Source organism: Podarcis pityusensis (genome assembly GCF_964106645.2).
Source record: "Podarcis pityusensis genome assembly, chromosome: 13".
Classification (NCBI taxonomy): Eukaryota; Metazoa; Chordata; class Lepidosauria; order Squamata; family Lacertidae; genus Podarcis; species Podarcis pityusensis.
This window is the reverse complement of record NC_138038.1, coordinates 35734326-35761878: the sequence shown is the minus strand read 5'-3', so window position 1 is coordinate 35761878 and position 27553 is coordinate 35734326. Positions and strand designations below refer to the sequence as shown.

The window sequence follows — 27553 nt, the reverse complement described above, 5'->3', positions numbered from 1 at the left end:
CAACCCACATCTTCCTAGCTCAGATTCCCCCCAGATTAGGAGTTCATGAGCCCGCAAGTTTCCTCACCTTGAACGTGGTGCTTAAAAATCTCTGGGGACCAAGAAGAGAAATTAGTGCATCGCTGGTCCTCCCTCTCAAAACCTAGAAGGCAAGATGGAAAAGGGCTAAGAACTGGCATTAAAGCCTGTCCCTATACAGTGGTACCTCAGGTTACAGACGCTTCAGGTTACAGACTCCGCTAACCCAGAAATATTACCTCGGGTTAAGAACTTTGCTTCAGGATGAGAACAGAAATCGTGCGGCGGCAGCGGGAGGCCCCATTAGCTAAAGTGGTGCTTCAGGTTAAGAACAGTTGCAAGTTAAGAACGGACCTCCGGAACGAATTAAGTTCTTAACCCGAGGTACCACTGTAATAGTATTATTTAACACATAGAAAACACATAGAATTTTCTAAGCACTGTGCATATATTAAAAGAGAAGGCAGCCCCCGCCTGCAGGTTCCACTGACCTGTAGTAACAAATAACAATACAAAAGGATAAGGGAATGAGGAGGGAAGAGGAAATCAATCCCTGGGGCAGCTGGTCCTTCTCTGACTAATGGATGGGGCCAGTGGGTGGGGCAGTGGGTGCAGCTCCTCAGTGGCCAGCAGTGCCCTGGCTGGTGGCAGAGTACGTCTCCCTTTGGTTCTGCAGCCCTAGAACATGGTTATAGGTCCTGCTACTAAAGAAACCACAGTCAAGTCTGGTATCAGGAATAGAATCAACACAGGGCCTCTGCAATGCCAGGACAATCCAGGTGGCATTTCCTGTCCTCCTCCTTGGTCTTCAGCCTCTGCCTAGTAGGCCAAAGCTCCCAGCACTGTTCTCTGAGGCAAGAGAGCAGGACCGAGCTACTGGGTCTCACACATCCCATTCTGGAGGACAAGTCTTCACTCTGCCCTAACTCTTACCCTGCCCCTGGCTCAGCAGCTGCAGCAGGAGCATGCCTAGTGAATGTTAATGCAGAGGTATTCATTCCTGAGAAAACACAGTGTCCATCGCCCATACTGGCTGGGACTGATAGGAGTTGGAGTCTGACAACATCCGGGGGGACTTATGGGTTTCCACCCCACCCTGGCTCCAAACCCTAACCAAAAAGACCATCAGAAAGCAGGGCTGAGAAAAGCCTCTATTGCAGGGGTTGGCAAGGTTTACCTCGCCTGGGCCAGTTCACTCCAGCTGAGATCCCTCTGTGGGCCGGATTGCACGCGCATGCCTGCGTGCACACAAACACAATTTCCAGCATTGCGCATGTGCAATTTCCGGCGCTGCAGAAGCGAGTCCCTGCACCGCACTGGTTTAGTGCAGCATGTGGGGACTCGCCAAGCGGGTGGCTCAGTTCGGGGGTGGCTCATAGGCCGGCTAAACGACCCCCGTGCACCGCTTGTGGCCCATGGGCCTTAGGTTGCCGACCCCTGCTCTACTGGGATCTTCAGAGAGCTGCTGCCAATCAAAGTCCTGTAGCTAAGGCAGACCCATGACCAGGCTCAAGGAAACTCTTACGCTCTCATAGGAGAGTGTGTGTCTCTTGTTAGGAAGAGGAAAGCCCAGAGCAGGGACTCATTCAGAGACACCACAAGCACCCTCCTGGTCATGCTGCTGGGTCTTCTGCCTCAGGATTAAAAAGAACAAACAAGCCAGGCAGCCTCAGCCCAGGACTTGCTGCTAACCCAACTTCTCTAATCACTCATTCGCCATGAACAAACAGATTCAGTTAATGTGTAATCTGCAAACACCAGGGGCCTTCGGGGAGCTAAGCGGCTGACATCCCTGGTTGGGTATGTGAGAGAGAGAGATCTTGCCCTGCTCTACGCCTGCTTTCTGCTGCTGCTGCTACATTGGCAACCAGTGCCACGGCTTTCAAAAGTGCTGCCTTCATTGCCAGGCTCAGCAAAGGGAGCACAAAAGGCTGGTGATCCGAGCGTGGGAACACTGCAATTTCCATTTGTGAGGAAGCCATTCCCCAATCAGAGGCAGGAACAAGTCTCCCACTCCTTCCCCTCCTTTCTATCTTCTTTTTTTTGGGGGGGGGGGTTGGAATTCCCAGAGTTGAACTTCAGCCCCTGTTGCATCACAGCAGTCCAGGGTGGAAAGCAGCAGGAACAAAGAGCGGCAGAGATCACTGGTACGGCAAGATTCTTTTAAAATACTATTTTCTTTCAAAGCACGGAGAAAGCACACCTCTTCTTGGTGAAGAAAAGGGGGAAGATTTAAAAAGGTAAGCTTGCATGAATATGGGCGTTAAGGTGGTTTGGATCCTCTCCTCCCGTCCTCTACCCTTAACTGGAAATCATGCAATTCACTGGGAAGTGAGGAACAGGGAGATAGTGGATCCCATGGGCTGGAAAGGGGAGCAGGGAAACCCTTTCCTAGTGAGCCAGCTTCTGTAAGAATATGCAAGGTTTGAAGCCACACAGAGTTCTTGATCAGGCCTGACGGTGTGAGCTGCTTGCAATGAATTGTGATGATTTATGAAGTGACAGCTTTCAGAAGGTTGGCAGGAGACTCTGCTTTCCTCCCCAACTCAGGGAAAGGAAAGACACCACGCTTAAGAGTGATGTGAGCTCCTGGGGGGAAAGTACAGTGGTACCTCGGGTTAAGAACTTAATTTGTTCTGGAGGTCCGTTCCTAACCTGAAACCATTCTTAACCTGATGCACCATTTTAGCTAATGGGGCCTCCCACTGCCACCGCACGATTTGTGTTCTCATCCTGAAGCAAAGTTCTTAAGCCAAGGTACTATTTCTGGGTTAGCGGAGTCTGTAACCTGAAGCGTCTGTAACCCGAGGTACAGTGGTACCTCGGGTTACATACGCTTCAGGTTACAGACGCTTCAGGTTACAGAAGACTCCGCTAACCCAGAAGTAGTGCTTCAGGTTAAGTACTTTGCTTCAGGATGAGAACAGAAATTGCACAGCAGCAGCGGGAGGCCCCATTAGCTAAAATGGTGCTTCAGGTTAAGAACGGACCTCCGGAACCAATTAAGTTCTTAACCCGAGGTAGCACTGTACTTTAGAAGAACCTGGATGAATATTAAAATGCATCTGTATCCTGGCCTTCCATTAGCTTAGTATGGCAGATGTGGAGTAGGTTATGGCCCCCACCCCATAAGCCACATGAAGCTGGGGGGGGGGGGAGAGAGAGAGAGAGAGAGAGAGAGAGAGAGAGAGAGAGAGAGAGAGAACAGCTGGTCAAAGGTTACTTAACAAGCTTCATGGCCGAGGGGGAATCTGAACTCTGGATCTCCCTGGCCAAAGTCTTACACTCTAACTCTTATACAGCGCTGGCTCCAGCTGGATAGAAATTTCACATGCAAGCACTGCCAGCAAGAGAGCCTATGCGTTGACAAAACCTAGAGATCACAGCATTAAAAGCTGGGGTAGATTTTAGAAGCTGGCACCAAGGAGAACGACTTCGTTTTGGGGACAGGGAGGCCGAGGCAACCAGGCCAGTGAGCAGGAGACCCCAGGCTTGTGAACAGGCTTGCTTCTATTCTCTCTGCTGGAATATACAGTTTCGCCAACCAGAGCCAGGCAACATAATGGCAGCTCAGGGGTCAGGCCAAACGCAAAGTAATACGGCAGAGCCTATTACTTGTGAGCCAGCCTTGTTGCAAGCTGCCTCCATCAAGATGTTTTGAACCACAACTCCCATCATCCCCGGGCAGCATGATTGGAGTTACAATCCAAAACATCTTGAGGGGATAGGTTGGACCACGGGTGCCATAGAGTGGTTCTAAAGAAGGGTTCTTGGAGCAATGTGGGAAGCTGGTCAGATTCTTTCTCCATCCACTCCAGCGCTGCGTAGTCCTACTGGTGGTGGCTCCCTGGGGTGTTGGACACGGATGTCTTTCCCCCTGCCTTCTCCTCACCCCCATAGGGCCCAGTTGAATTGGCAATGCCAGGAACTGAACTGGGCCCTTTGACAATGTGCTCTACCACTAAGCAATGGTCATTTCCCCAACTCATTTCCCCAGGGGCCCAAAGATAGGGTTGGGGTTTAAAACCGGTAACTGCAGAACGGCCTGGAAGCTAGGACCCCAGTATTTAGTGGAAGAAGAATGGGTTTTAAGGATTCTAGGGCTCTAGGATTTCATACTTAGGATAAGCAAGGACTCCACATAGGGTGGGAGGAGGCTCAAAGTAATACAAACTATTTATTTCCGGTTTTCCTTCTGCTGGAAAGACATTTCCCTGTTATGGGTGATGACAGGGAGTCTTGTGGAGTGAATATCTGCCTCCCGCTCCCCATGATAGAGCTGCTGTACATTTTTCAGTTGTGTGCCTGGAAGAAATTCAACAGATCTTCAGGCACAAAAATGCAATGCTGCGAGGGAAATGCCTACTGAATTTCTGCCTGCAAGATACCTATTTTAAAGGTGCACAGGCTCAGAAAAAGAAAAGGCAGCGACTGTGAGCGCAGGGTGCTCTGGGTGTTAAGCATCAACAGGCTTCCAGACAATGTGTAGTTAGCAGATTTTGCAATCTGGGAAAAGATTGTTTAAATGGATGCAGAAAACAATTCCAACAGCAGGGGGCAGCAAGAGGCAAAGAACCTTGGAAAACCTTTACAGCACATATATACCATTTACATTGATGACCTGAAATGACCAGCTCTGTGTTTACAGACTCTTCCCTTTTCTGGAAGGGAGTCCAGTTCACTGGTGATCAGGTAAATGGCTATTTAGAATGGTCCATAAAATGTTTCAGCCTTTAGCCAGTATACTTCTTGGGCTGTGTGTACACTATCCCAAAAGTATTCAAATTTTGCACATGCAAAAATCAGTAATTAGCCTCATTTATGCAAATGAAATATATCTGCATGCATCTCCTTACTTTGCCTACATCATTCTGTTTTCCCAAAACCAGTTTTTAAATTTTGAAATCCTCAGGTTGGGCTAAGTTGTTTTGTTTCGTTTTGCCTTGCTTTTTCATACGGGAAAATACATAGAGCTAAGGAAAATGCATTTTTCTCCAAAACTACAAGGACTAGAAAGTTGTGCAAATTTGAATGGAAGAGAGAATTCTTAAGCCCTTGCATTCCAGTCCAGATAAGAGCCCGTCCTCAAGCAAGAAGCCTGCTAAGGCTGGAATACAACCCTGAGGCTGACTGAACCAGTTTCTTTCTTCTAAATGGGTGCCTGGGATCAAAGCCAATGCAGGCCCAGAGAATTCCCCTTTCCTTGGAGGAACAATAGGACAAGACTAAGCGTGAAAGATTCCACCTTATCACTCTAAGAAATGGGGGCTGAGCCAACAGAATAGCAGCATGTAAAGGGGGCAGTGAGAGGTGGCAGGTGGTGACATATAGTTCCATAAGAGGAGTCCTCTTGGATCAGGCCAGTGGCCCATCCAGGATCCTGTTCCCACAGTGCCTCTGGGAAGCCTGCAAGCAGGACCTGAGGGCAACAGCACATGCTCTCCACTTATTCAGAACATATCCATCCTGGCTAGCGGCCATTGCTGGCCTTAGGTGTTGTTGCTGGCATGTCTGTCTGTCTCAAGAGACAGTCCAAAGGGAAGCAGAGCAATACATTTGGCACCAGCTTGGCTGCAGGAGTTGCCAGAAGGAGGCCTACAAGGTACTGTCCAACCGTCTTAGGGAATCCAGTCTGGATTTGTGTAGGGTTTACTCCTTAGCCTTTTCTTCTCCCACGGATATCCCCACAAGGCAGCAGATGTTTAGGATGAGAGCTTTCCTTCTCCTAGATGGGCTACCTTCCCAGGTTGGCAAGCCCTCACTTCCCTCTACAGCACATGCAGAAATCGCCTTCTTGGCCGCTGGACTCACTATTGGTCTTGTTGAACCTGCCTGATGCTTTTTTTAAGCCATCCAAGTGGGCGGTCATTGCTACCTCTCGTGGAAGCACATTCCATTGTTTAACTATGCCCTATGTGAAGGACTTCTTTCCTTTGTGTGCCCCAATTCTTCCAGCATTCAACTTCCACAAGCATTACAATCCTGTGTGGGTAGCTTGTGGGCCCAGGAAACTTGAGCTGAAACTCTACCTCAGTCACAGAGACACATCACTAGCTCTTGGCCTCAGTTTGCCATCTGTAAAATGGTCTCCCAGCCCGTTTATTATGCTCTGCACTAGTTCCCTCAACCACAGTATCTGCTTTGCCTTCAGCTTCTTAACACCCCTTTCCTTGCTTCCCTTTGCTTTACGTGACAGAGGAGGCAGGCCCTGAACAAATTAAGGCAAAACAGGGGATTCAGTTGATATGCCAGCTAAATGTACAAAATCATCTGAGGGGAAAGAGAAGGGCCGCTGGGAGAAATCGGACACCCCAGGACGCACTGCTGAAGGCCTCAAGAGCCACGTGGCAGAGAGCAAACTAGCTTGACAGCAGACATGAAATTCTAGCCTCCGAGCATTAAGTCAACCTCTAATTAAGGGGATTAGGAGGCAAATGAGGGATTGTGAGAGATTAATAACAACCACAAGAGGGAGCGTTTTAATGCACTCCTGTGAAATAGAGAAGCCAGCATCGGTCCGCAGAAGCAACAGCCACAAAACTGAACAAGAAGGGCAGGTTGCTCAATGCCATTGCAGTACAGTGGTACCTCAGGTTGCAGACACTTCAGGTTATAGACTCCACTAACCTAGAAATAGTACCTTGGGTTAAGAACTTTGCTTCAGGATGAGAACAGAAATCGTGCAGCAGCGGCGCAGCGAGGCCCCATTAGCTAAAGTGGTACCTCAGGTTAAGAACAGCTTCAGGTTAAGAACGGACCTCCAGAACGAATTAAGTTCTTAACCTGAGGTACCACTGTATTTCAAGCGGAGGCTTTCTGTGGTGGGTCTCTGCTCTGCCAGTCCCGATTCCCCATACCACTTGGCCCTCAGTTTTGACCTTTCATCCACCTGCTGTCTCCATCCGGAGCACTTCTGCCTAATAAGGGCAAATCTCCTAATGTGCCCTTATCCAGATTTACAGACCTATGTAGATGTGCCCAAAGGCCAAGTGTGGTAGTTCGATGCCCTCAGTGGCACAAGTTATTCCAGAGGAGAAAGGAAGACAACGCACCAGGGGTAGCGAGTGGGGTGGTGCTTTCCAGCTGCTGCTGGAGTTCAACTCCTATAAACTCTGTGGGCAATACTGGTTGGGAATTAGGGGGATTGTAGTGCAACATCTGGAGGGAACCACGTTGGCTATCTCAACACTACACCAACGTCATCTTTGTCTCAGACCTTCCCTGCCCCACTGACATTGGCCGGATGCCCTCACTACATTGTTTGATACGCATGCTGAAAAGCAAGCCTACCCAGACATATAACTTGGTTACGTATATTTGTTTTTAAAGTTTTGTCTTTGTTTTATAATTATGATATATTTGGGTTGGGTTTTTTTAATGGTGGATTTTGATTTAGGTTTTATCTACTATTTATCTGTATGCTGCTTGGAGACTTTTGATCAAGTAGATTATAATTTTTCGAAATGCAAAAAATAACTTTTTTGTGCAGTGCCAGGTGGCTTTTTCTGCAGGCCCTGTCACAAATCACTGAATAATCTAATTTAAAAACAGCCACCTTAAACACACACAAGGCAGCAGCAGGTGGTAATCTGATACTACCTCTTCCAAGCTTTTCCGTCATGGAGATTCACATCAGATGTGGATATGAGATATTATGAGAATCATCAGCGCAGTGTAGGGATTAGAGTGTTGGACAAAGACTGGAGAGGCCTGTTTTCAAACCCCCGATTTGGCCACGGAGGTCACTGGGTAGCTTTGGACTAGTGATTGTATCTCATCCTAATCTAAAACCTCGCTGGGCTGTTGTAAGAACAAAATGGGGAGGACCTTAAACAGACGGTGACTGGACCTGTGGAAATAGAAATATCACATGCACATAAGAAAAACCCTGCTATGAAAGGCCCATCTGCACCAACATCTTGTTCTCACAGTAGCCACCTAGATGCCCATGGGAAGCCCACAAGCAAGACCTGAGAGCAAGAGCACTCCCTGTCCACTTGTGATTCTCAGCAGCTAGTACTCAGAGGCAGTGGAAGCAGAACATAGGCATGATGGCTCGTAGCTATGATAGCCTTATTCCCCATTGTAGTTAACCTCCCACCGAATCACAGCCACTTTACCTTCTAAACAGGAATGCTTTCTCACCAACTAATCGTTCCCCACTCATTCCTAACTAAACGTTCTGCAGAACTCAGCTACTGGGATCGGAATAAAGAATACCAATGAAGCAAACATATGGAACTGAGGATATATAAACTAAACAAGATGTGATTTAATGTGCAGTTGCTTCCTTTAATCCAGGGCAATATGGGAACTGTTTTTGTTATATATTTATATATATATATATATATATATATATATATATATATATGCACACCTTTGTCTCTCTCTATAATTTTCCTTAAGGCTTCTCTCATCTCTCCTCTTTTTCTTTTTCTCTTAGGGAAGCATACACAAAACAAAACAAGAAAACGGTGGCAGTGGTTGCCCACCCATCAGGCCTATGATCTACAGCAGGTATGGGCAGACATCAGGCTGGCGCAATCTACTTTGCTGTTGTTTTTACTTGAACCCTGAGGTGCACCAACCAAGTGCAAAATGGTGGCTGAAGGAGGTGAAACCACCTACCTCCTGCAATCCATGAGCCATACTTTGGGATTATCTACATAGACAAGTACAAATCTCAGTTATTACAGATCAGGGGTTCTAAAGCTCCAGTTTAAAGGAGGAAAGCCTTGTTGTTCTTGCTCTGCAACTGGAAGTTAGAAGCCCTTGCTGATCTACTGCAATCAGCCAATGGTACTACTACAACATCCAGGTCTTCAAAGCTAGCATTAGCACCTGGCAGAGCCGTGTTTACCCGGGGGTGCGGGGTACCTGGGTACCGAATTCTGGGGGGGTGCCAGGCGCCCAGTGCTGAAGCTGCCTAAGCTCTTAACTATCTACCTGTTATGAAATAATGATTTTGATCAAGCTAGAAAAACAAAATACATGCCCGTATTTTTCCGTGTATAAGACACCCCCATGTATAAGACACCCCCTATTTTGGGGGACTCGATTTTAAGAAAATGGGGGGAGATGGCTCCATGTATAAGATGACTCACACTTTTTAGCATAATTTTTAAAGAGAAAAACCTAGCCTTATACACGGAAAAGTACGGTATGTACCTGGGTATTACCGAAATGTATACCTACTGTTTCACTAAAGGACCTTCGACTTTGTACGCTCATTTAAGATGTGCTGCGCAAGCGGTGGCGCTTGTCATTCACAACGGAGGCGCTTGTCAGACTTGGGGGCACTGGGCAGATCTTTGCACCCCGGCGGCACATATGCTTAAGATTTCCCTGGCACCCATGGGCAGTTGCTAGAACCCTAGTTCCCTGGCAGGGCCCACTGCTGATGCCTGCCCAATCCCCACCCCTATATATGAATGACTCACCTCTCTCGACTGTGACAGGCAGCTGTATCTAACCACCCTTTACATTCCCCACAGTACCCCTGAATTAGCATCGTTCATAAAGGGAGGGGATAGATACATCCACTCATCTCTGCTCGGAGCAGTGTCACGAAAGCCAAGAAGCCCCTCACTCAGGAGGAGGGCCTCAACAGGGAACATCTTATCCAGGGCTGCTGCAACCTGCAGCCAGCAACGCCAAACTCCTGGGTTTCCTTTGCATTGAATTTAGTTTTCCTGGGTGCAGAATACTCTGTTAATGAGTGAGAAACAACTGAGTTGGATCTCAAAATAACCAGAAAGGACACTTCCCTGCTCTTGGCATGACAGCAGGGGACTGAAGAGAGAAACTCAGCAGTAGTGGCAACCATAACTCTTGGCCTTTGCAGAATTTTCAGTGCCTTGGCAACTGTTCCTCTTTTCATTGCCGACAAGCAATATAACACTTTGAAATTGCTCTCTCTCTCTCTCCTCCAGTAGAAACCCAATCCAGCCCTCTGAACACAATCAGCTCTATTTATCAGGAAGTTGCAGCTCTCTCGCAAGATGCATGTCAGAAAGTCAGGGGTGGAGCAGTAGAAAAAAGAAGCGGAAGAGAGAACACAGTGTTCCAGGTAGGTGAGAATATCATGCCAACTTAAATAAAGAAAGCAGGAGGTATGCTGCCATGGGACTGTGGCTGCAAAGGGAGGGGCAGCCCCTAGATTTGTATAGCAGGTCAGGACAAGAATAATGACAAAATGGGGTTGCTCCAGGTGTTGATATTTCCAGGCAGAGTTTAAAAGGAACGGATAGAGAATCCACAATTTCCTCCTAACCAGCATGAACTTTCATAACCCCACTGCCAAGCCCACGTGTTTTAGTGTCTATTAAGTTAGCATCAGAAACACATTCGCATCAGAAATGCCTAAACTGAATGTTAGCAGTTGTTTTTAAAGTTCACAGGGTTTTTATCTGTGTAGTGAACACTTAAATTGCTCCTTATTCCGTTTAAGCATATTGCCATTCTTAAAAATCACAGGGAAGTTACAACTGCTGAGGAACATAACACTCCACCCACTGAAGCAGGATAAAGTTGTTCTTGGAAAAAATCTACCCTAAGCCTGGAGGAATTTTGAGCGGGATAAGCTGCATGGGTCAAATCGATGCCATTTCAAGCAAGACCGGGGGGGGGGGGGGAGGCAGCCATCAACATAGACTTAAAAATCAAAATTCCTCCTATTGTACAAAGCATCCCTTGTGTCAAAAATTGTAAAAAAAGAAAAGAGTATGAGAACAGTACCTTAGGTGTGGGAAAGTACTGCTCTGGGTGCCCTAAGGAATTTCTCGTGAGGAATTAAAGGAAATATAGCAGAGGAGAGTGTTATTTTTAGGACAAAAAGATTTAGCCATCTTTTTAGAACTAAAAGATCTCAAGAGGCGGGGAGAAGTGTATTTTGTAACAACTTGGCAGTGATGTGCCTTTGGGAAATATCAAATTGGGAATTTATTTGACTGAAGGAGAGAAGCCAGCTGGAGCGGGGCTATCCAGTTCAGTAAATTTCCTCTGTTGGAGAAGAGATATAGGGCTTGAGGGAGGGGGAAATAGGTAACGTGTTACTACTGATCCCAATCTTTTCCAGGCTGAAAAACAGTTATTGGAAGAGCCAGGTGGTGAGTGTCCAGGCGAATATCGGGGTTGGGGGTGCCTCCTTGGAAAGGACTGGGGAAGAAGCAAGCTAATACCCATCTGGAAGGAAATGGGTAATAAGTATCTGTTTAGGAACTGGGCAAGGGATTTAGAGAAGCGATTGGCTCTTCAATACGAGGGTGTTTTTTGGTTGTTTTTAACGTGGGAGCTACGTTCCCGCCCGGAGCTATTTAAGGACAGGACTGAGCCCACCACCGTGACCCCCATACCGGAAGTGCAGCCCCCTTCCCTTTTATTTGGGGATGGGCTGCGGGGAAAGGCCGCCGGGTCTCCTTCCCTCTTGGCCCCCCTCCCCTTCCCCAACTTACCCGCCCCAAAGAGCGCGGGAGTCCCGCCGTCGCTGCCATGCTGTTGGTGGTGCTTCTGTCTAATGAGGCCGGGCGGGGCCTGCTGGAGCCGGGGCAGAAAGGTTCCGCCCCTCGCCCGCCTCCAGCTCCACCTCTATTTGCCTACTTTCCATGCGGCTCTCCATGACAAAAAGGCTCCAGCTGAAAAGAGGGCGCAGCTCAGGACGCCTTTGTTTTCAATGTCAAATTTTGAAGGATGAGTGCGCCGCTAAGTATGTACAAAGGGCTTTGCTTGCCTTCCCCTGGTCGACTTCATTTAAACGGCGAGTTAAAATGCGAAGGCTCTACAACCCTAATAAGGAAATAAGGAGTTATATCGAGATTATATTCAGTACTGCGACGTATTCAGCACATTCTTCCCTATGTATGAGTAATAAAAAAAAGCAAGTTGAGCAAAACAAACATTTACAGAAGCAGCTACATTTAGGGTAGCTGATAAAGGCAAGATCAGAAGCACTGATGATGCAAGAAGAATGAAGGGTATCTGTTAGGAAAGGATTTGTGGAAATGTGTACATGTATTTTAGACACACAAACACATCTTCGTTTTTCTTGGCACAAATACCCTCTACAAAGTAGGGGGGGTGTTGCAGCCAATCATACTCGCTTTCCCTACACACGCCCACTCACCCATCCAATGGCAAAGCTGGCAGTTTCACATACACCCTTCAAGGAGCACATGTGTCAGCTTTGCATCTGACTATGCACAGAGCAAGCAAACAGCAGCACAGGGGCATGGCCAACAGCAGGGAGGGATTCAAGAATGTGCACAAACACCCACGTCATCTGGCTTGGGTGTTATTTATTTTAAACGTTATAGCCCTCCCATAAACTTAGAACAGGGAACAGTAAATGGGAGGGCATAACACATCAAATGTTCAGTTAAAAATCGGTTTAGACTGGAAAGCCACAACAGAAGGAAACTGAAAAGCATGACTTCTTACTGGACTAACCACAGCTGTGGAAAGGCACCTGCAGTAAAAATACGTCTAGGTATCCAAAAGTTGCAATGCACAAGGCAGCACAGGAGCCGCTGTGTGAATCAGTGTCTAAAGTGTTAATCTGGGTCCAGAGTTGTGGTTGCTAAAATCATGAGCTAAGAGATGGAAAGCCCGTTTTTGTCTTTTGTCTGTTTTTGTCAGCTGTGAACTCAGTGACTGGCCATTGGCAAGGCACTACTGAGCTTCAGTCTCTCCTCTCACCCATTTTGTAAGAAAAGGGGGGGGGGGAATAATTATAATTCTACCCTATCGTAAAAGCTGGTTGTACTTACAAAGTTCACTAGGATCACGTATGCAAAGGCTTTAGGCACTTACAAAAACTCATATTTAAATCCTAAATGTTATTGATGTTCTCCCTGTTTAGCCATGTCCTTGAGGAAATGACAGCAAGAGCTCCCAGCCTTACTGGTTAAAGTAGTAAAAACTACCTCACTAGGGCTCTTAGGAGGATGAAGAAGAGGAGGTCTTAAGCACTTTGAAGACAATGAATTTTTTTTCAAGTGATAATCATGTGTTTTATTTATTTTAGTTCATTTTTTTGTAAAAATGGGAGGGGAGACAATAAACACATTTTAAAAAAAAAAATCTGAATGGTGTAGAAAGTGTTTATGTGCTTGCCTAAAGCGGGAAGAGCGCATCCTGGACTCATGAGTTTTGGAAACGAAGAGGAGTAATCATCCAGATGAGAAAACCTAGAACAAAACCATTCACTTACCCACCAACTCTTGCAACATCTGTATTGGCATTCTGCCAGCTTTTGAAGATGCACTTTTTTTCATAAGAATTCCTTTGATTGCTTGACCTGAGTCTCCTGTATTGTTTAGCTGTTTTAATTTCACATTTTAATCATGGAGGTTTATATTTTAATAGGGTTGTTTTATGGTCCCTTTTTAATTATACTGTATTTTAAGGCCCCATCTGTACTGCACATTTAAAGCAATATCATACCATTTAAAACAGTCATAGCCTTCCCCCAAATAATTTTGGGGGCTGAAGTTTGTTGTTTGGTGCTAGGAGTTGTTAGGAGCCCCCTCTTCCTCTCACAGAGCTACCATTCTCAGTTCCATGGAACGAGGGGTGACTTTAAAGCACTCTTTGAATAAGTGTTCTGGAAGGGGAATTGGGGTGTCCTAACAACCCTCAGCTCCCTTAACAAACTACTCTTCCCAGGATTCTTTGGGGGAAGCCATGACTGTTTGAAGTGGTATGATACTGCTTTAAATGCAGACGTTATATAGTTAGTTTTAAATCTTTTGGTTTAGAAGCCATCTTAAGCATTAAGCAGTAGAAAATTTATAAATTTGACACACACATATAACGACGACATTGTCAGAGGGAGTGACCACAACCAACCCACCCATAGGAGACAGAGAAACTGAGGTTTTATGAATAGGGTTGCTATATTTTCAGGGCAGTACTGTTGTTCATGTTGGCAGCCAGAAACTCAACATGTGAAGTTGCTTCTCGTGCAGCACTGGATGTTCTTGGGGGCATGGGGGGGCATAGAGTGGCAACCAGTAATTCTAGCATGTACCTAGTCAATGAAGAGCTAATGCTCTGTTTCTCCAGGACATTAGTTAATTGGCTTGAAAGAAGCAATTAAGGGAGCTCTGGAGTAATTGATTTTGCTGCATGGACTGCTCATTACCGCAGAAGATGCTGGCTGTTCACGTAGCTACCCCGCCCCCCCAACAGAGCAGAGACACAGCTGCCTCTGGGGTGGGAACAGCTGTTAAAACAGGAACTGTGCCCAGGTCTCCTTGTGAACTCTTTATTCTGTTTATACAGACATCCTTTTCCAAGGCAGCATTCACAGCCAGCCTCAGTTGGAGCAAAGATATGCCAGAGATGCTTTTCAAAGGGTTAAACACAACCACTTCTGAGAACACAATGGCCCTGTTTAGATAACATATATATGTCCATCATGGAGATCTGGCTATATGTGTGTGTTAAAAAGGAGGGTACTCCTACAATTAATAGGCGGGGGGTTTTTATCTCATGGCCATGAATTCAGTGGCTGATTTCTGCAAATCAAGCTGTTCTTAAAGGAACAGGTGCAAGTCAGGGCATTCCACCCCCAGCCCACCTCACCCCTGATCAGCTGGACATGCTAGAAGTTCTCTTTGCAAACAGATATAATCAATCTACCCACATGCCATTTGAACAGAGTTAGAGGAACAGAACAGAAGCCTGGGAAAGGTGCAAAAGTGGGAACAAGGCCGCAGAATCTAGTATCTGACCAGGAGGCCCAACTCCTTCTGGTAGGTTCTCCGACTCAAATCATTTTAAAGCACTGTGAACACAAGGACTGGCTGATTTCACAGGATAGTTGTGAGGATAAAAGCTGGAGGGGACAAGCCCCATAAGCTTGTCAATTTCTTGGAGAAATCAGGTGGGGTGGTGCTTTTTTTTAGATGATAATCTTTGTCGGCCAACAGCATTAAAGCCCAATGAGGCGTCGCATTTTTAAGGCAGTCTTTTCCGAAGTATTTATTTAACAAGCAGATTCAGGATAAGAATTTCCATGGTCACTGATCAAAAGTCACATGTTAAATATAACAAAATCTTCACCGCCACATGTTCAGCTTCAAGGTCCAGCTGATCTTGAGCATATTTGCATGACAAACAGGCCTATGGTGTTATCTAGGAACTCCTTGGGGCTAAGCTGTAGAACCTGTTTTCAGTATTAAGGCCTAGAACATGTAAAGCAATATTAAGGACCGGGTTGCCACCGTTCTTCTGACTACGCTCCTATGCCTTTAGCTCCATGGCAAACAGGGTTATTCACTGGTCCAGTGGGCCAGATTCTTTTCTCCCCTAGCCTTCAAAGGACCAAATTTGATAGGCAGATGGGTGGACTACCCACCTGTCAAACGCCTGATGTCACAATTACATCACATGATGATTGCTCAGGGCTTCAAAGCACTACTTATCTTCAGGCTCAAGATAGGCAGTGACTTCAAACCTGCTTTCTACAAGGACTGGTTGTGTGAATCTGGATCTCACAGCCGATCCAGCGATGCCTCTGCCTGCCCCACAATTGACATCGCAAATGGGGTCAGGTTTGGGACAGGTGGGTTTAGCTTGGGGAAAACAGCTTTGCAGGCCATAATTGGGTTGTGGGCCAGAGGTCCCCTTCCTCCTGCCCTACATGGGAACATAAAAGTACAGTGGTACCTCAGGTTAAGTACTTAATTCGTTCTGGAGGTCTATTCTTAACCTGAAACTGTTCTTAACCTGAGGTACCACTTTAGCTAATGGGGCCTCCTTCTGCCGCTGCACCGCTGGACCACGATTTCTGTTCTCATCCTGAGGTAAAGTTCTTAACCCGAGGTTCTATTTCTGGGTTAGCGGAGTCTGTAACCTGAAGCGTATGTAACCTGAAGCGTATGTAACCCGAGGCACCACTGTACTAGAAAAGCTTGAGCTGTTGCCTTTCTGCTTGCTAAACAATTGTCAGAGACAGGCGTGGAAACCTGCTGTGTGTGTGTGTGTGTGTGTGTGTAGAAGAATCCCCTTCATCCTTGGGGCATATCTGGATTTGCTAAGTCTTTAAAAGACAGATAAAAAGGTAGTCACTATCCTGCGGACGTCCTGTCTTTTTGAAAGGATGGCTTGAGTAAAATCGACACTGGAGCTGCAGCTGTTCTGATCAGCCCACCTTATCAACTAACCACTGAAGACATTCGTGCTTTCTTTGCTGACTCTTAACTAGTCTTCCAAGCTGGGATTCAGCTCTCTGTGGCTCTTCTGTGCGTATCCAAGTTCGGCTCCACCACTAAGCACCAAGTTGATGCCAGTGCAGAAGGTGGCCTCAGACGCGAGGTACAGAGCAGCTGCAGCACATTCCGCTGGGGTCCCCATTCTTCCCAAAAGCTGCAAATACAGTTGAGAGGGAAATCAGTATTTTGCACCTTATATTATGAGTGTGCACAGCCCATTCCTCCTATCTGGTGCTTTTACTTCATACTCTTAGCGTTCAGTTTAAAGAAGACACAAGTTTCTAGCCCCTGAGACTCAGTTAAAAAAAACACCAAAACAAGTTTCTAGTCCATAAATCTATGAGATCTCAAAAGTTAAGAGGTCAGGCTAAGAAGCTGATTAGTGAGACATCCAATGCTTTGCATGACAGTTTGGCTTTTCCCCATAACTAAACCGAAAAATTGGCAGCTACGCCAGGGGTGGGAGGTCTTCGGCCTGCCGCATGTTGCTGAACTACAACTCCCATCAGGCCCAGCAAGCATGGCCAATGGCTAGGGGTGATGGGAGTGGTAGTTTAGCTACATCTGGAGGGCCACAGGTTCCTGACACCAGATCTATGCAGAAATAGCTCATATATACAAATGTCATTGATTTGCACACTATAGGGAGGTTGCAGGATCAGGGCTTCCTTGGTGCAGAGGTCTGGCCATATCCCCCCCCCCCCCAGTGTTGGCTATGTGATTGGAATTTTGAGGTCTTAGATATATGTTAAATGTTCATAAGTGTACCAAACAAGCACATACATAGATCAGCACAGGAAGACTGACCTGGAACCATTTTGATTCCCAAACTGTCCCAAACTGACCAAATGTTTTCTCTGCAAGGTCAAAGGAAAATGGAAAAGCCTCCCCATTGTCTTTTCCTTCACAAATCCTGTCTTAAGGGTATGTCTGTGTTTTAATAGGGTGTGAGCCTGTGACCTGGCCCAGGAACTAAGTATTTATCATTACAAAAGACTGGCCAGGCTACCCCAGCAATCCAATCAGATAACCTGCCAGACAGGAGATAAACAATGACAGGAGAAAAACAACATTCAAATTTCTGTTTAGACCGCCTTTTCTGTGATGCAGGTGTAATGTATCTGAGGGGTGGTCTTAGGTTACACCCCTTCTGTGATGTATGTATGATGTTTCTAGGGGTGGTCTTCATCTACAGGGTGGCAATTTCAAAAATCTTTATAAGGCCTTGCACGCCAATTTTCTGGGTTCCACTTCCTCTCCTGCGGGTGAGGGGAGCACCCTGTTGCAACAGATCAATAAAGATCACGCTTACTAGCTGCTTTGCTTCTCAATATTCTCTGGTTGGCCTCTGTTATTCTCTCCTACCAATAGGGAACCTATGTAAGGACTCTATATGGGCTCTGGGATACCCCATAATGGAAAAGGGCAATTTTTGTTTACAACAGCTACACAGCCCCCCCCCCCCCTTTTGTAGGATGGAACCTTTTCCCTTTAGCTACACCAGGCCTGTTTCCCCACAATGCACTTGCCTGAGCATCTATGCCTTCCTGGATCGTTGCTTCTGGGTCAGCTGTCTGGCTTGCAAGCTTCTCCCACATAGGAGTCCAGATATTGCCAGGTGAGATGCTGGAATTCAAATAGTTGGGGGTTTCTTTTTTTAAAAAAAGAGGGGGGTGGAGAGGTAGAAAGCAAGGAAAATAGAGCAGATCCATTTCAAAATTAGTGAGGAAAGATGTCCCCCTTTTGTTATTTCCAGAAGTAAAGACTCCCATATCGACTTTAAATTTGATTCAGAGAGAGCCAGTGGTTAGAGTATCAGATTAGGACCTGGAAGATCAGGGTTCAAATCCCCACACAGCCATGAAGCTCGCTGGGTGACCTTGGGCCAGTCGTCAGTTCTCAACCTAACCTACCTCACAGGGTTGTTGTGAGAATAAAATGGGGAGGGGGGAACCATGTACACCCCCTTGAGCTCCTTGGAAGACAAAGGTGGTATATAAGGTAATTTATAATTGTAATTCACAGTGAAATCTTATGCTTGGTTGCTAATGTCCTGCCAATAAATAAGTTGTGCTCCAGCTACATCCATTCCTGGAGACTGCAGATATGGCCAGGGTAACACCTGCCTGAGTTAAATCATGTCTTGATTTCAATCATGTCTAGCATCCCTGTACATGCCGGGTTGACATCCTCACTGAGCCATCCACCGTTATCCACTATTTCCTGGCCAAGCCACCTGCCACTTCAGATGTGAAGTTAGGATCTATTTTGCCCCCAATGTGTGCATCACATCGCACTTGCTAACACTGAACCGCATTTGCCATTTGCCCATTCACCAAGTCCGGAGGGATCCTTTCAGAACTTTGGGCAAAATCCTCTACACTTCCCATACTTTTGTTTGAAAAGGTATCCAAACGAACACCCTGCACACATGGAAGGAGGAAAGCTGATCGCCCTGGAAGGCCTCGTGCACAACAGAACTTCACTGCAAGCTGCCACTACAGTACCTGTTGACTCGGACACCATACTTGCTCTCGTCGATGGCCATAGCTTTTGTCATCGCAGTAACAGCACCCTGCAAAGTCAGAGGCATTAATAAGGAGGGTTACCAACGGACCAGAGGGGAGGAGGAAATGACACTGCCTCTTGACAGCATCTTGCGGTACAGAAAACAATCTGAAGCTTTTCTTGGCGTGTAAATTGACCACGTCCCTCGCGTTCCTCTGGCAAATGGAATGAAAGAAGGCATCGACAATTAAAAGTTGGCAACCCAAATAACAGGCCAATGTTTTCTTACCGCTTTGCTCCCATCTTTGGTGACTTTTTTATTTTAATGATTTTTTTTTATTTTAATGATGTTGCAAATAAGTAATCCCACTGATTTATATCAACCACAAGAGGCTAATCCAAAACTGAATAGATTGAAGGACAGAAGAGTCCTTAGTTAAATTATGGAATTCTGTTTAAAAACAAAAACAAAAAAAAAAATGAACTCGTTATTTGTGTTATAGGGAGGTTTAAGCCTGGTGTAATAAAGCTAGTCAAATTGTTTTGGCTATAGTAAGCAAGCACACACAGAGAGAGAGAGAGAGAGAGAGAAGTTTAGACAGAATTGCCAACTGACTGGGGTGGGGAAAGCTGACTTGCTCCTGTGTCGTTAAACAGCAGCCGGATATGTGGAAATCAGAAAGTGGATTTTCAATGGCATAAAGACAGGCACTATCGTTTGGGATCATCCCTTGTGATTAAGAGCACAGAAGCAGATGCTTGTAAACAAAAGTTGGCGGTCCAATCTTTACAACCAGAAGGGGAGGGTGGGAAGGATGGGCACCTGAATCCAAGTTTAGGTGTTGCTCTGGATTACCTTGGTTGCAACATACGGCACCGCATACTTCTGCCCAATGAGACCAACAAGGCTGGCGATGTTGATGATGTTCCCTTTCGTTTTGCGGAGGTGAGGCAGGGCAGCCTGCTTGCAAGAGGAAAGATCCCAACAGATGAGGCTGCCTTGAATGGAGCCAGACCATTGATCCATCTAGCACAGTATTGTCTACTCCAGAAGTGGCTCAGCTGGGACCCACCCTTAACCCAAACATGCATTTAGGAACCCACTTCTGAATTGTTCTCAGTGTGTGTGTGTGTTTGCTGGTAAGTGCTGCTGTTGCAACCCACTTTAGATCATCTTAGATCCCCACGTTGTAGAGTCCCTGACCCACCAGTTGAAGATTAATGGTCTTGACTCCAGGAGTAACCAATGTGACCTCCAGATTTTCTGGACTCAGCCCCAGCAAGCATGGCCAACAGGGCAGGGATGATGGGAGTTGCAGTCCATTGGCATCTGGAGGACACGCTTGGTCTCCTATGATTGAAGGACTTTCCCAGGAGGCCTACCCAATATTACCAGACAGAGGGCCTTCTTAGTAGTGGTGCCCGCCCTGTGGAACGCCCTCCCATCAGATGTCAAGGAAATAAACAACTATCTTACTTTTAGAAGACATATGAAGGCCTTCCTATTTAGGGAAGTTTTTAATGTTTGAAGTTTTATTCTGTTTTTAGTCCTCTGTTGGGAGCTGCCCAGAGTGCTGGGGAAACCCAGCCAGATGGGCAGGGTATAAATAATAAATTATTATTATATTATAATTATTACTTTCACAGGAGAGGCCAGGGATTAAAGCTGGTTTCTTTGAGAGTGGTTTAACAATCAACCCCTCTTTCCAGGGAGCTCTGGGAACTGTAGGAGGGGAATATGAGTCTCCTAACGACTCTCAGCACCTGTAACAATTTACAGTTCCCATAATTCTTTGGGGGAAGCCATGACTGTCTAAAGTGGCATCACAGGGCTTTAAATGTATGGTGGAGAAGTGTCCCTAGTTGGTTCCATGTGTCCCTGCCTGCTACCCCTACCAGTCCTAAGGAGCACAGCCATCACTAGAGAAGCAGGGATATAAAAAGACAAGATTTCGTGCAAGGGGGAAAGAGAACCCCCCCCCCCAAAAAAAAAGAATCTCTGCAATTTCAGAACATTCAGTACAGATAATCCTCAGCCAAATGGACCAGTGGCCTGGCTTGGTAAAAGGGCAGCATCCCAAGTACAAAACTGGAATTGCTCACCTTAGCGGCTAAGAAGCAGCTCACCACATTGAGGTCCATGAGGCTGCGGAACTCCTGTGCAGACACGTCGTCTATGGTTTGGTCTGGAGGATCTGTTTGCAAGAAGACTCAACATTCATTGTCGTTCCTAAACCATCTTAGAGGGGATGTAAATATTACAGATCCAACATCAGATATGAAAATGAGAGTTGGGTGTCCCTCCCCCCCCCCAAATGATAAGTATCCTAATTAGTTTTACTTCCTTTCCAATAAGGGCTTAGGTTTTGCTCCTTGACATAAAAGGTACAACACCTGCAAGGATATTCATGGGTCAGAGCATGAGCCCAGAAAATAAAGGCAGCTCATGTAACAGAGCAGCTAGGAGTCAAAAAGTTCCCATAGGCTCAACCCTCCTCACTCCTTTCCAAGAGCAGCCTTAAGCAAGCAACTTCCTCTCCCCCACCCTCTCTCTCTCAACCTCAGTCCTCCACCTGCAAAATGGGGATAATAGTAAGCCTTGGAGCTGATGGAATAACTCATATGAAGTGCTTAGAATGCCCTACACCAGGGAAGGACCATGCATTCACTCAGTGGTAATCTGTTGGAGGCCAGTCAGTGAAAGGCTGGGCCACCACCCCCTTTTCCCCTGTAACTCCTCTACGCTCTCTTTCTGCTATCCTGTTGCCAGGGGTCCGAATGCGGTTTGCAGAGAGCTTTGCCCCCCCCCCTCCCATGTCTCCCTGCCCCCTCCATCTCAACAGGCTTCCACCAACTTTCATGAAAACAGCCCACAAGTTCTCCTCCCCTGTCCTAAACTGTCAAAGAAACACAGACATTCACTGTGATTGGTTTTCTCTCCGGTTTTGTAAACAGACAACAACAAAGCTGTCTTTCCTCGGAGGTTCCTAGTCCTCATGGCCGTTTTGTTGTCGTTGATTAATCAAAGAAGGCCCCACCTCCCAGGAGACAACCATCCCAATTCTTCCCACACACCCCAAAATTTTGGAAACAACTCACGGCTTCCAGCATTGTTCACCAGGCAGTCAAGCTGTCCGTAAAGTTCTATGGTCACAGAAACCAAAGTCTGCAAGGAGGGGCATGAATATAATTGCCGCAGGAAAGAGAACCAAAAAATCTCTGCAATTTTAGAACATTCAGCTACTTGAACGGGAGTGAGGAGCTATGCCACTATAGCCTAAAAATATCATAGGTGTGGAGAGTAATATCTATAGACAATGAAAACACATAGATGTTTAAAATCAGAGATCATCAACTAATGGTTATGGAAAGATGTGTTCTTAGTTGCTTGCATAAGCCTGGTGGAATAGACAAGTTTTCAGCAGGTATTTAAAGGCTGAAACAGAAGGTGCTTTATATTAAATTAGTTTATTTGGCAATTGCTTCTCTAGCTATTGGAAATGTGTTTGCTCTATTCAGCAGTCACGTTCGGGTGACTTCTGCCTTTCATTTTTATCACATTTTGTTACTATAAGGGTGCACTTTTAAACACAGTGTAGCATGCATTAGTGTAGTATTTATTTAAGACATGTATCAACATTGGCTTTAATGTTACAGCGCTTTGGGTCACTTTGGTGAGGAAAGCACTTAGCAAATAACAGGGAAATTATTCTGAATCTGTGGGAAAAGGTCAGACACAGACACCAAGAGGAATGCCCCCAAAGGCAGAAAATTTAAATAACAGAGAGCTGGAATTTGGGGTAGGGCTTTCCGCAACCTGTTCAGCAAAGGAAAAGTTGGTCTTGGAGGTGCCTGAGAAACTTCCCCAATTTAATACTCTTCTTCCTCCAGTTTCAGCTTACCTTAATGTCTGTTTCACGAAGGACATCACAGACCTCAAAGTGACCTTCCCCAGGCCCTGCAGAATCATTCAGCTCCTTTTCAATAACTTTCCCCCTTTCCCCTGAAGGAAAATATAAAAGCTCAGAAGAAGAAGAGGAGTTTGGATTTGATATCCCGCCTTTCATTCCCTTTAAGGAGTCTCAAAGCGGCTAACATTCTCCTTTCCCTTCCTCCCCCACAACAAACACTCTGTGAGGTGAGTGAGACTGAGAGGCTTCAGAGAAGTGTGACTAGCCCAAGGTCACCCAGCAGCTGCATGTGGAGGAGCGGAGACACGAACCCGGTTCCCCAGATTACGAGTCCACAGCTCTTAACCACTACACCACACTGGCTCTTAGTCTTAACTAACAGAGTTACTGTGGCCTTCTGAGGAGCAGAAGAGGAAGGAAGGACACACACACACACAGAACAAAGTTCTCCCCAGTCAGTGGACCCATGAAGCCACTTCAAACTGCCATGTCTTCTTCCAAAGCATTCTGAGAAACATTATTTGTTATGGGTGCCAAGAATTGTTAGGAGGTGCCCCCCCCATTCCCCTCCCAGAGCTACAATTCCCAGAGCTCCCTGAGAAGAGGGACTGACTGTCAAACCGCTCTGGAAAGTGTAGCTCTGCGATGGGACTGGGGGTCTCCCAGCAACTCTCAGTGGCTGGTGATGCAATTGGCCCAGGCTGGAACAAGAGCCAAGAAAGGCTGCCCTAGTGACATGACCCAGATTTAAATCCTCGCACAAAAAGACCACTGCACAAGTTGCTAGTTCTCAGGACCAAACACACACCTTTTTCCTAAATGAAGAAAATCTCCAGGAGGAAAGAAAGAGAGCGGGGCTGTATATTGTCACTTGAAGTGCAGCAAGTATGCAGGCTGCAGATTAGGTTGCCCCCTTTTCCTGGCAGGGCTCTTTATACAATTTGACACCTACTTGACAGACAGAAATTCAAAGGTACAGCTTCATCACTGCATCTTTTGTAAGCCTGCACCTGTAGAATATCTACCACTGCCACAAAACGGGACTGTTTTTCCAGCCATGCTTTTCTTTCTAAACTTTCTTGGGACATTTTGCTGCCCTCTGCTGTCTTAACCTTGCATATCTCCTTTGCATTAGCCAAACCGATTTGGATATACGTATTGGGAGTGAGAGACCAAGGGGGCCCTTTAACAATGAGTGGGGGTAATGAAAGATCTCCAAGCCTCACCTTCAGATCCTGGGGCACAGAAGACTACTTTGGCTCCATGGCGAACTGGGAAGGAAAGTTAGGGGAAGAAATGAATGCAAGATAAAATATCCCAGAGGCCCAATTCTCAGGCATGCGCGCAACTCACTTGCTCAGGAGCACAGAAATCATCCCAGAGTCAACCCTTGGTTCATTGTCTACAGCAGAGGTTCTCAAACATTTTTTCTCTGGGCCAGACTTACAGAATAAAAATTTGGCCATGCCACACCAATTTTTTAATTGATACAAAATACATTGGAAAACAAAAAGAAACAACTCCTAGCAGTGCATGATTTATAACATAGATAAAATACTTTAGGGCATGGGGCATCCAGAAAGTATAAATTCAGCTGCAAAAAAAATATGACTCATCCCCAAAATATAATTATAAACAAGCCTCTTTGATATGTACCTGAAGTATGTATAATACAAGCCTAATGAGAGGCGTGAGCTTGCTTTTGCCAGGCAATCGTCTCATTTATATCAGGTCTAATTTGAGACAAATAAACTATCATCTCCTCATCAACACAAATAATTCTTTCTCTTTTCTGATCATTCAAATTTGTCAGAGTTGAAAATCCCTGTCAGAACAATATGTTGCGGAGAACTGTAGAAATGTAAACAATGCTCTTGAAAAGATACTATTTCTGGTTGTGTACCCCAAAAATATTTTGATACTATACTATACTATACTATACTATACTATACAGTCGTACCTTGGTTTTTGAACAGCTTAGTTCACAAACAACTTGGAATTCGAATGCCACAAGCCCGGAAGTAGGTGTTCTAGTTTGCGAACTTTGCCTCAGAAGCCAAACATCCAGTGAGGCTTCCACAGCTTCCGATTGGCTGAAGGACGCTCCTGCAGCCAATCGGAAGCTGCGCCTTTGTTTCCAAACATTTCTGAAGTCGAACAGACTTCCAGAACGCATTCTGTTTGAAAGCCAAGGTACAACTGTATTACACTATACTAAAATGCTTAAATGTTTCTTTCTTTGCATCTTCCTGCCACACTTGCCATTCTCCCCAGCCACACCCTTTGAGAACCACTGACCTACACCAGCTGACAGACAGGGGTCTTTCCAAGCCTGAGCTGGGAAGACAGAAATTGGACCTTCCGCATGCATCACAAACGACTTCAAGTACTGCACAACTGATGACTGGCCGCGAAACATATGAACCTATCTGGAACTCAGATTCCTGTCTTTCTGCATCCTGTCAGAGACTCCCTGCCTTTAGTGACAAGCAGATATTCAATATATGCCTATCCCAAAAAAAGGGATGTTAAAGAGGGCCTGCCTGTCACAAACTCTTAATTTAATTACTCCTTTTGTTCCCTGTTTGCATTCCACACTTACTTCCCCTCCAGCAAAAAGCCTACCAACCAAAGATATAATTTCAGGCATCTGATGAAAGAGACTGTAGTCCATGTTGATGCCATGATGAATCTTCTAGTCTTTCAGGTACCACAAGATTCATGTTTTCAGGTCAGGAAAACCAGCTTTTCTTATGCTTCCTAGGCAATTAGATCCAGATGCTCCTTTTGCGGCTGCTCAACCTGTCTTAGACTTCAGATTAAGCCTTACCATCAACCCCCTAGGCTCTGGCCATTAACAGTGGTGACTTACAGGTGGAAAATCACCAAGTAAAGCCACATATGTACAGAAATCCTGCCAGAAAAAGATGTCCACCTTGTTCTTTGAAATATGCGTATTTTGTCAGCCCAACATGTGAGAGGGCAAAATTAGGAAGAAGATTCTCTACCTAAAGCCACAGAAGCAGAACTTTATGCCTTTAACACAGGGGTGGAGAGGCTCCCATCAGCCCCCACCAGCAATGACCAGGGATAATGGAAACTGTAGTTCTGTGACATCTGGAGGGGCTACAGATTCCTCTTTCCCACTAAGAGCTTCACAGCAGAGAGAAAGTCAGCATGCCCTGCATTTCCTGGTAAAGGTAAAGGGACCCCGACCATTAGGTCCAGTCATGGCCGACTCTGGAGTTGCGGCGCTCATCTCGCTTTATTAGCCGAGGGAGCTGGCGTACAGCTTCCAGGTCATGTGGCCAGCATGACTAAGCCACTTTTGGCAAACCAGAGCAGCGCACAGAAATGCCGTTTACCTTCCCGCAGGAGTGGTACCTATTTATCTACTTGCACTTTGAGGTGCTTTCGAACTGCTAGGTTGGCAGGAGCAGGGACTGAGCAACGGGAGCTCACCCCGTCACGGGGATTCGAACCGCCGACCTTCTGATCAGCAAGTCGTAGGCTCTGTGGTTTAACCCACAGCGCCACCCACGTCCCATTTCCTGGTAGGGAGACTGAAATTGCTTCAACAGCACGTTCTCCTTTTCCCCACCTCCCCATTTCTGAAAAAGAAGAGCTCATGTCCGGGCACCAGTTCCTGTTTTCAGTTCAAGGGCTCAGCACTGACCCATGCAGTAAAAAAACAACAAAACATTACAGAGAAGGGTCAGTCCAGAGTCTTTCTGACTGAGGCATCTTAAAGTCTCATCAAATGTATTGTGGCATAAGCTGCTGTGTGCTAGAAGCCTTATGGATGCCCACGACAGCAATAAATCCATGGACTTTACAAACACATTGGTCCATCTAGCTCAGCATTGTCCACGCTGACTGGCAACAGCTCTCCAGGGATTTAGGCAGGGGTCTCTCTCCCAGCCTTGGAGATGCTGGGAACTGAAGCTAGGAAATGTTCTTTGCCCTGCCTCAACACGGGGACAAACAGAAGGAGACGCCTTTACCCCGGTATGGCTCCCCTTTATCACATACACAGCCCAACAAGACAATGACAATAATCCACCAACAGCATACAAATCAATATGGCTAACCTGATCCAAAACACCCACCCACCCCACTCACACACGAAAACAAAGATCACCACAGCCAATCACAAACAAACAACCACACCCTAGGCCAACCCCAACCTCTCTCACCACCAAGGAAACAATAGTAAACAGCACAAGCAACGCTGACACCAAACCCTACATACATTAAGCATAACAGAAACATCGCCACCCGACCCCACCCCCACCCATCTTCCCTCCCTCCACCCCCCTTTGTTTCTTTTCTTTTTTCTCCCCCTAGTGTCTCAACAAATGAAACGGATTTGTAAAAATGTTACATGGAAAAAATACGAGAGACATTACACTTACTTCTGTAAAACAATAAAATCTTTAATAATAATTTAAAATAAAATATGTCCAAAAACTTTCGGTTTTGCAATAACGCCAACATTGCCTCTGAGCTCGTGCAGAGTACATTCCTATCAGAAGCAACTTTATCCAGTCCCTCTCCGATCTCAACACATACAGATTGGGGAACAAGGTTTCCACGTCAGTTTTCCTGGCATATTTGAGCCCCGGCACTTATTTGTAGAACCTCCTTTGCCCCCAACCCCCAACCCCCCCCGGTTCCCTCCACCCTCACCAAATTCTCTCACGATGCCTTCGCCAATACCCCGGGTGCCCCCCGTTACTATGACGACCTTGCCCGGGTACCGCAGCCCAGTTGCCATTCCAGATGTTGTCGCGGCTCCTCCAAATCACGAACATCCAGCTGAACTTTGGACGCAGACGCTGCAACATGTGGTTTCGCCCATTGCGCATGCTCTGTGTCTCCGGGCATGCTGGGAAATGCAGT

At 46.2% G+C, this 27553-nt stretch overlaps 2 protein-coding genes and 1 long non-coding RNA gene across 11 annotated transcripts in view; 1 reads left to right on the top strand and 2 right to left on the bottom strand.

Annotated features, from left to right (window-relative positions):
• Positions 1-11672, bottom strand: part of LOC308460185 (branched-chain-amino-acid aminotransferase, mitochondrial-like) — a 22458-nt gene extending 10786 nt beyond the window's left edge. Inside the window, exons 1-2 of one of the 2 annotated variants that reach the window (XM_080976260.1) lie at positions 11472-11672; positions 68-142 (exon numbers count right to left, since the gene is read on the bottom strand). In XM_080976260.1, the coding sequence (XP_080832386.1) occupies positions 68-142; positions 11472-11510 (114 nt within the window). In that variant the 5' untranslated portion in view covers positions 11511-11672. Of the gene's footprint in view, positions 1-67; positions 143-8395; positions 8415-11471 lie in introns of those variants that run through there. The other variant, XM_080976261.1, reaches the window with a different exon arrangement.
• Positions 1775-18642, top strand: LOC308460226. 3 transcript variants are annotated; one of them, XR_013978503.1, is made up of 4 exons: positions 1775-2258; positions 8462-8535; positions 9951-10087; positions 18396-18642. It is a non-coding gene; the product is annotated as an uncharacterized lncRNA (long non-coding RNA). The 3 variants fall into 3 exon arrangements; XR_013978504.1 differs by lacking the exon at positions 18396-18642 and adding an exon at positions 11096-11465; XR_013978505.1 differs by lacking the exon at positions 18396-18642 and having other exon boundaries at positions 9951-11465.
• Positions 13081-27553, bottom strand: HSD17B14 (hydroxysteroid 17-beta dehydrogenase 14). 6 transcript variants are annotated; one of them, XR_013978496.1, is made up of 10 exons: positions 27412-27553; positions 23878-23922; positions 22643-22743; positions 21840-21906; positions 20844-20935; positions 19597-19701; positions 18740-18807; positions 17762-17858; positions 16172-16386; positions 13081-13202 (listed from the first exon to the last, which is right to left on the bottom strand). XR_013978496.1 is itself a non-coding variant. In XM_080976289.1 (9 exons), the coding sequence occupies exons 1-9, from the start codon at positions 27536-27538 to the stop codon at positions 16222-16224; spliced, it is 867 nt and encodes a 288-aa protein (XP_080832415.1). In that variant the 5' UTR covers positions 27539-27553; the 3' UTR covers positions 16072-16221. The 6 variants fall into 6 exon arrangements, 5 of the variants coding, with proteins under 5 accessions (XP_080832415.1, XP_080832416.1, XP_080832417.1 ...); XM_080976289.1 differs by lacking the exon at positions 13081-13202 and having other exon boundaries at positions 16072-16386; XM_080976290.1 differs by lacking the exon at positions 13081-13202 and having other exon boundaries at positions 16072-16386; positions 27399-27534.

Coding starts and splice junctions, on each gene's coding strand:
- HSD17B14 (XM_080976289.1), bottom strand. CDS start 27,538: ATGCCCGGAGACACAGAGCATGCGCAATGGGCGAAACCACATGTTGCA. Junction 21,907..22,642: donor TTCGTGAAACAGACATTAAG/GTAAGCTGAAAC, acceptor CCCTCCTTGCAG/ACTTTGGTTTCTGTGACCAT. Junction 20,936..21,839: donor GGTGAACAATGCTGGAAGCC/GTGAGTTGTTTC, acceptor TCTTGCAAACAG/ATCCTCCAGACCAAACCATA.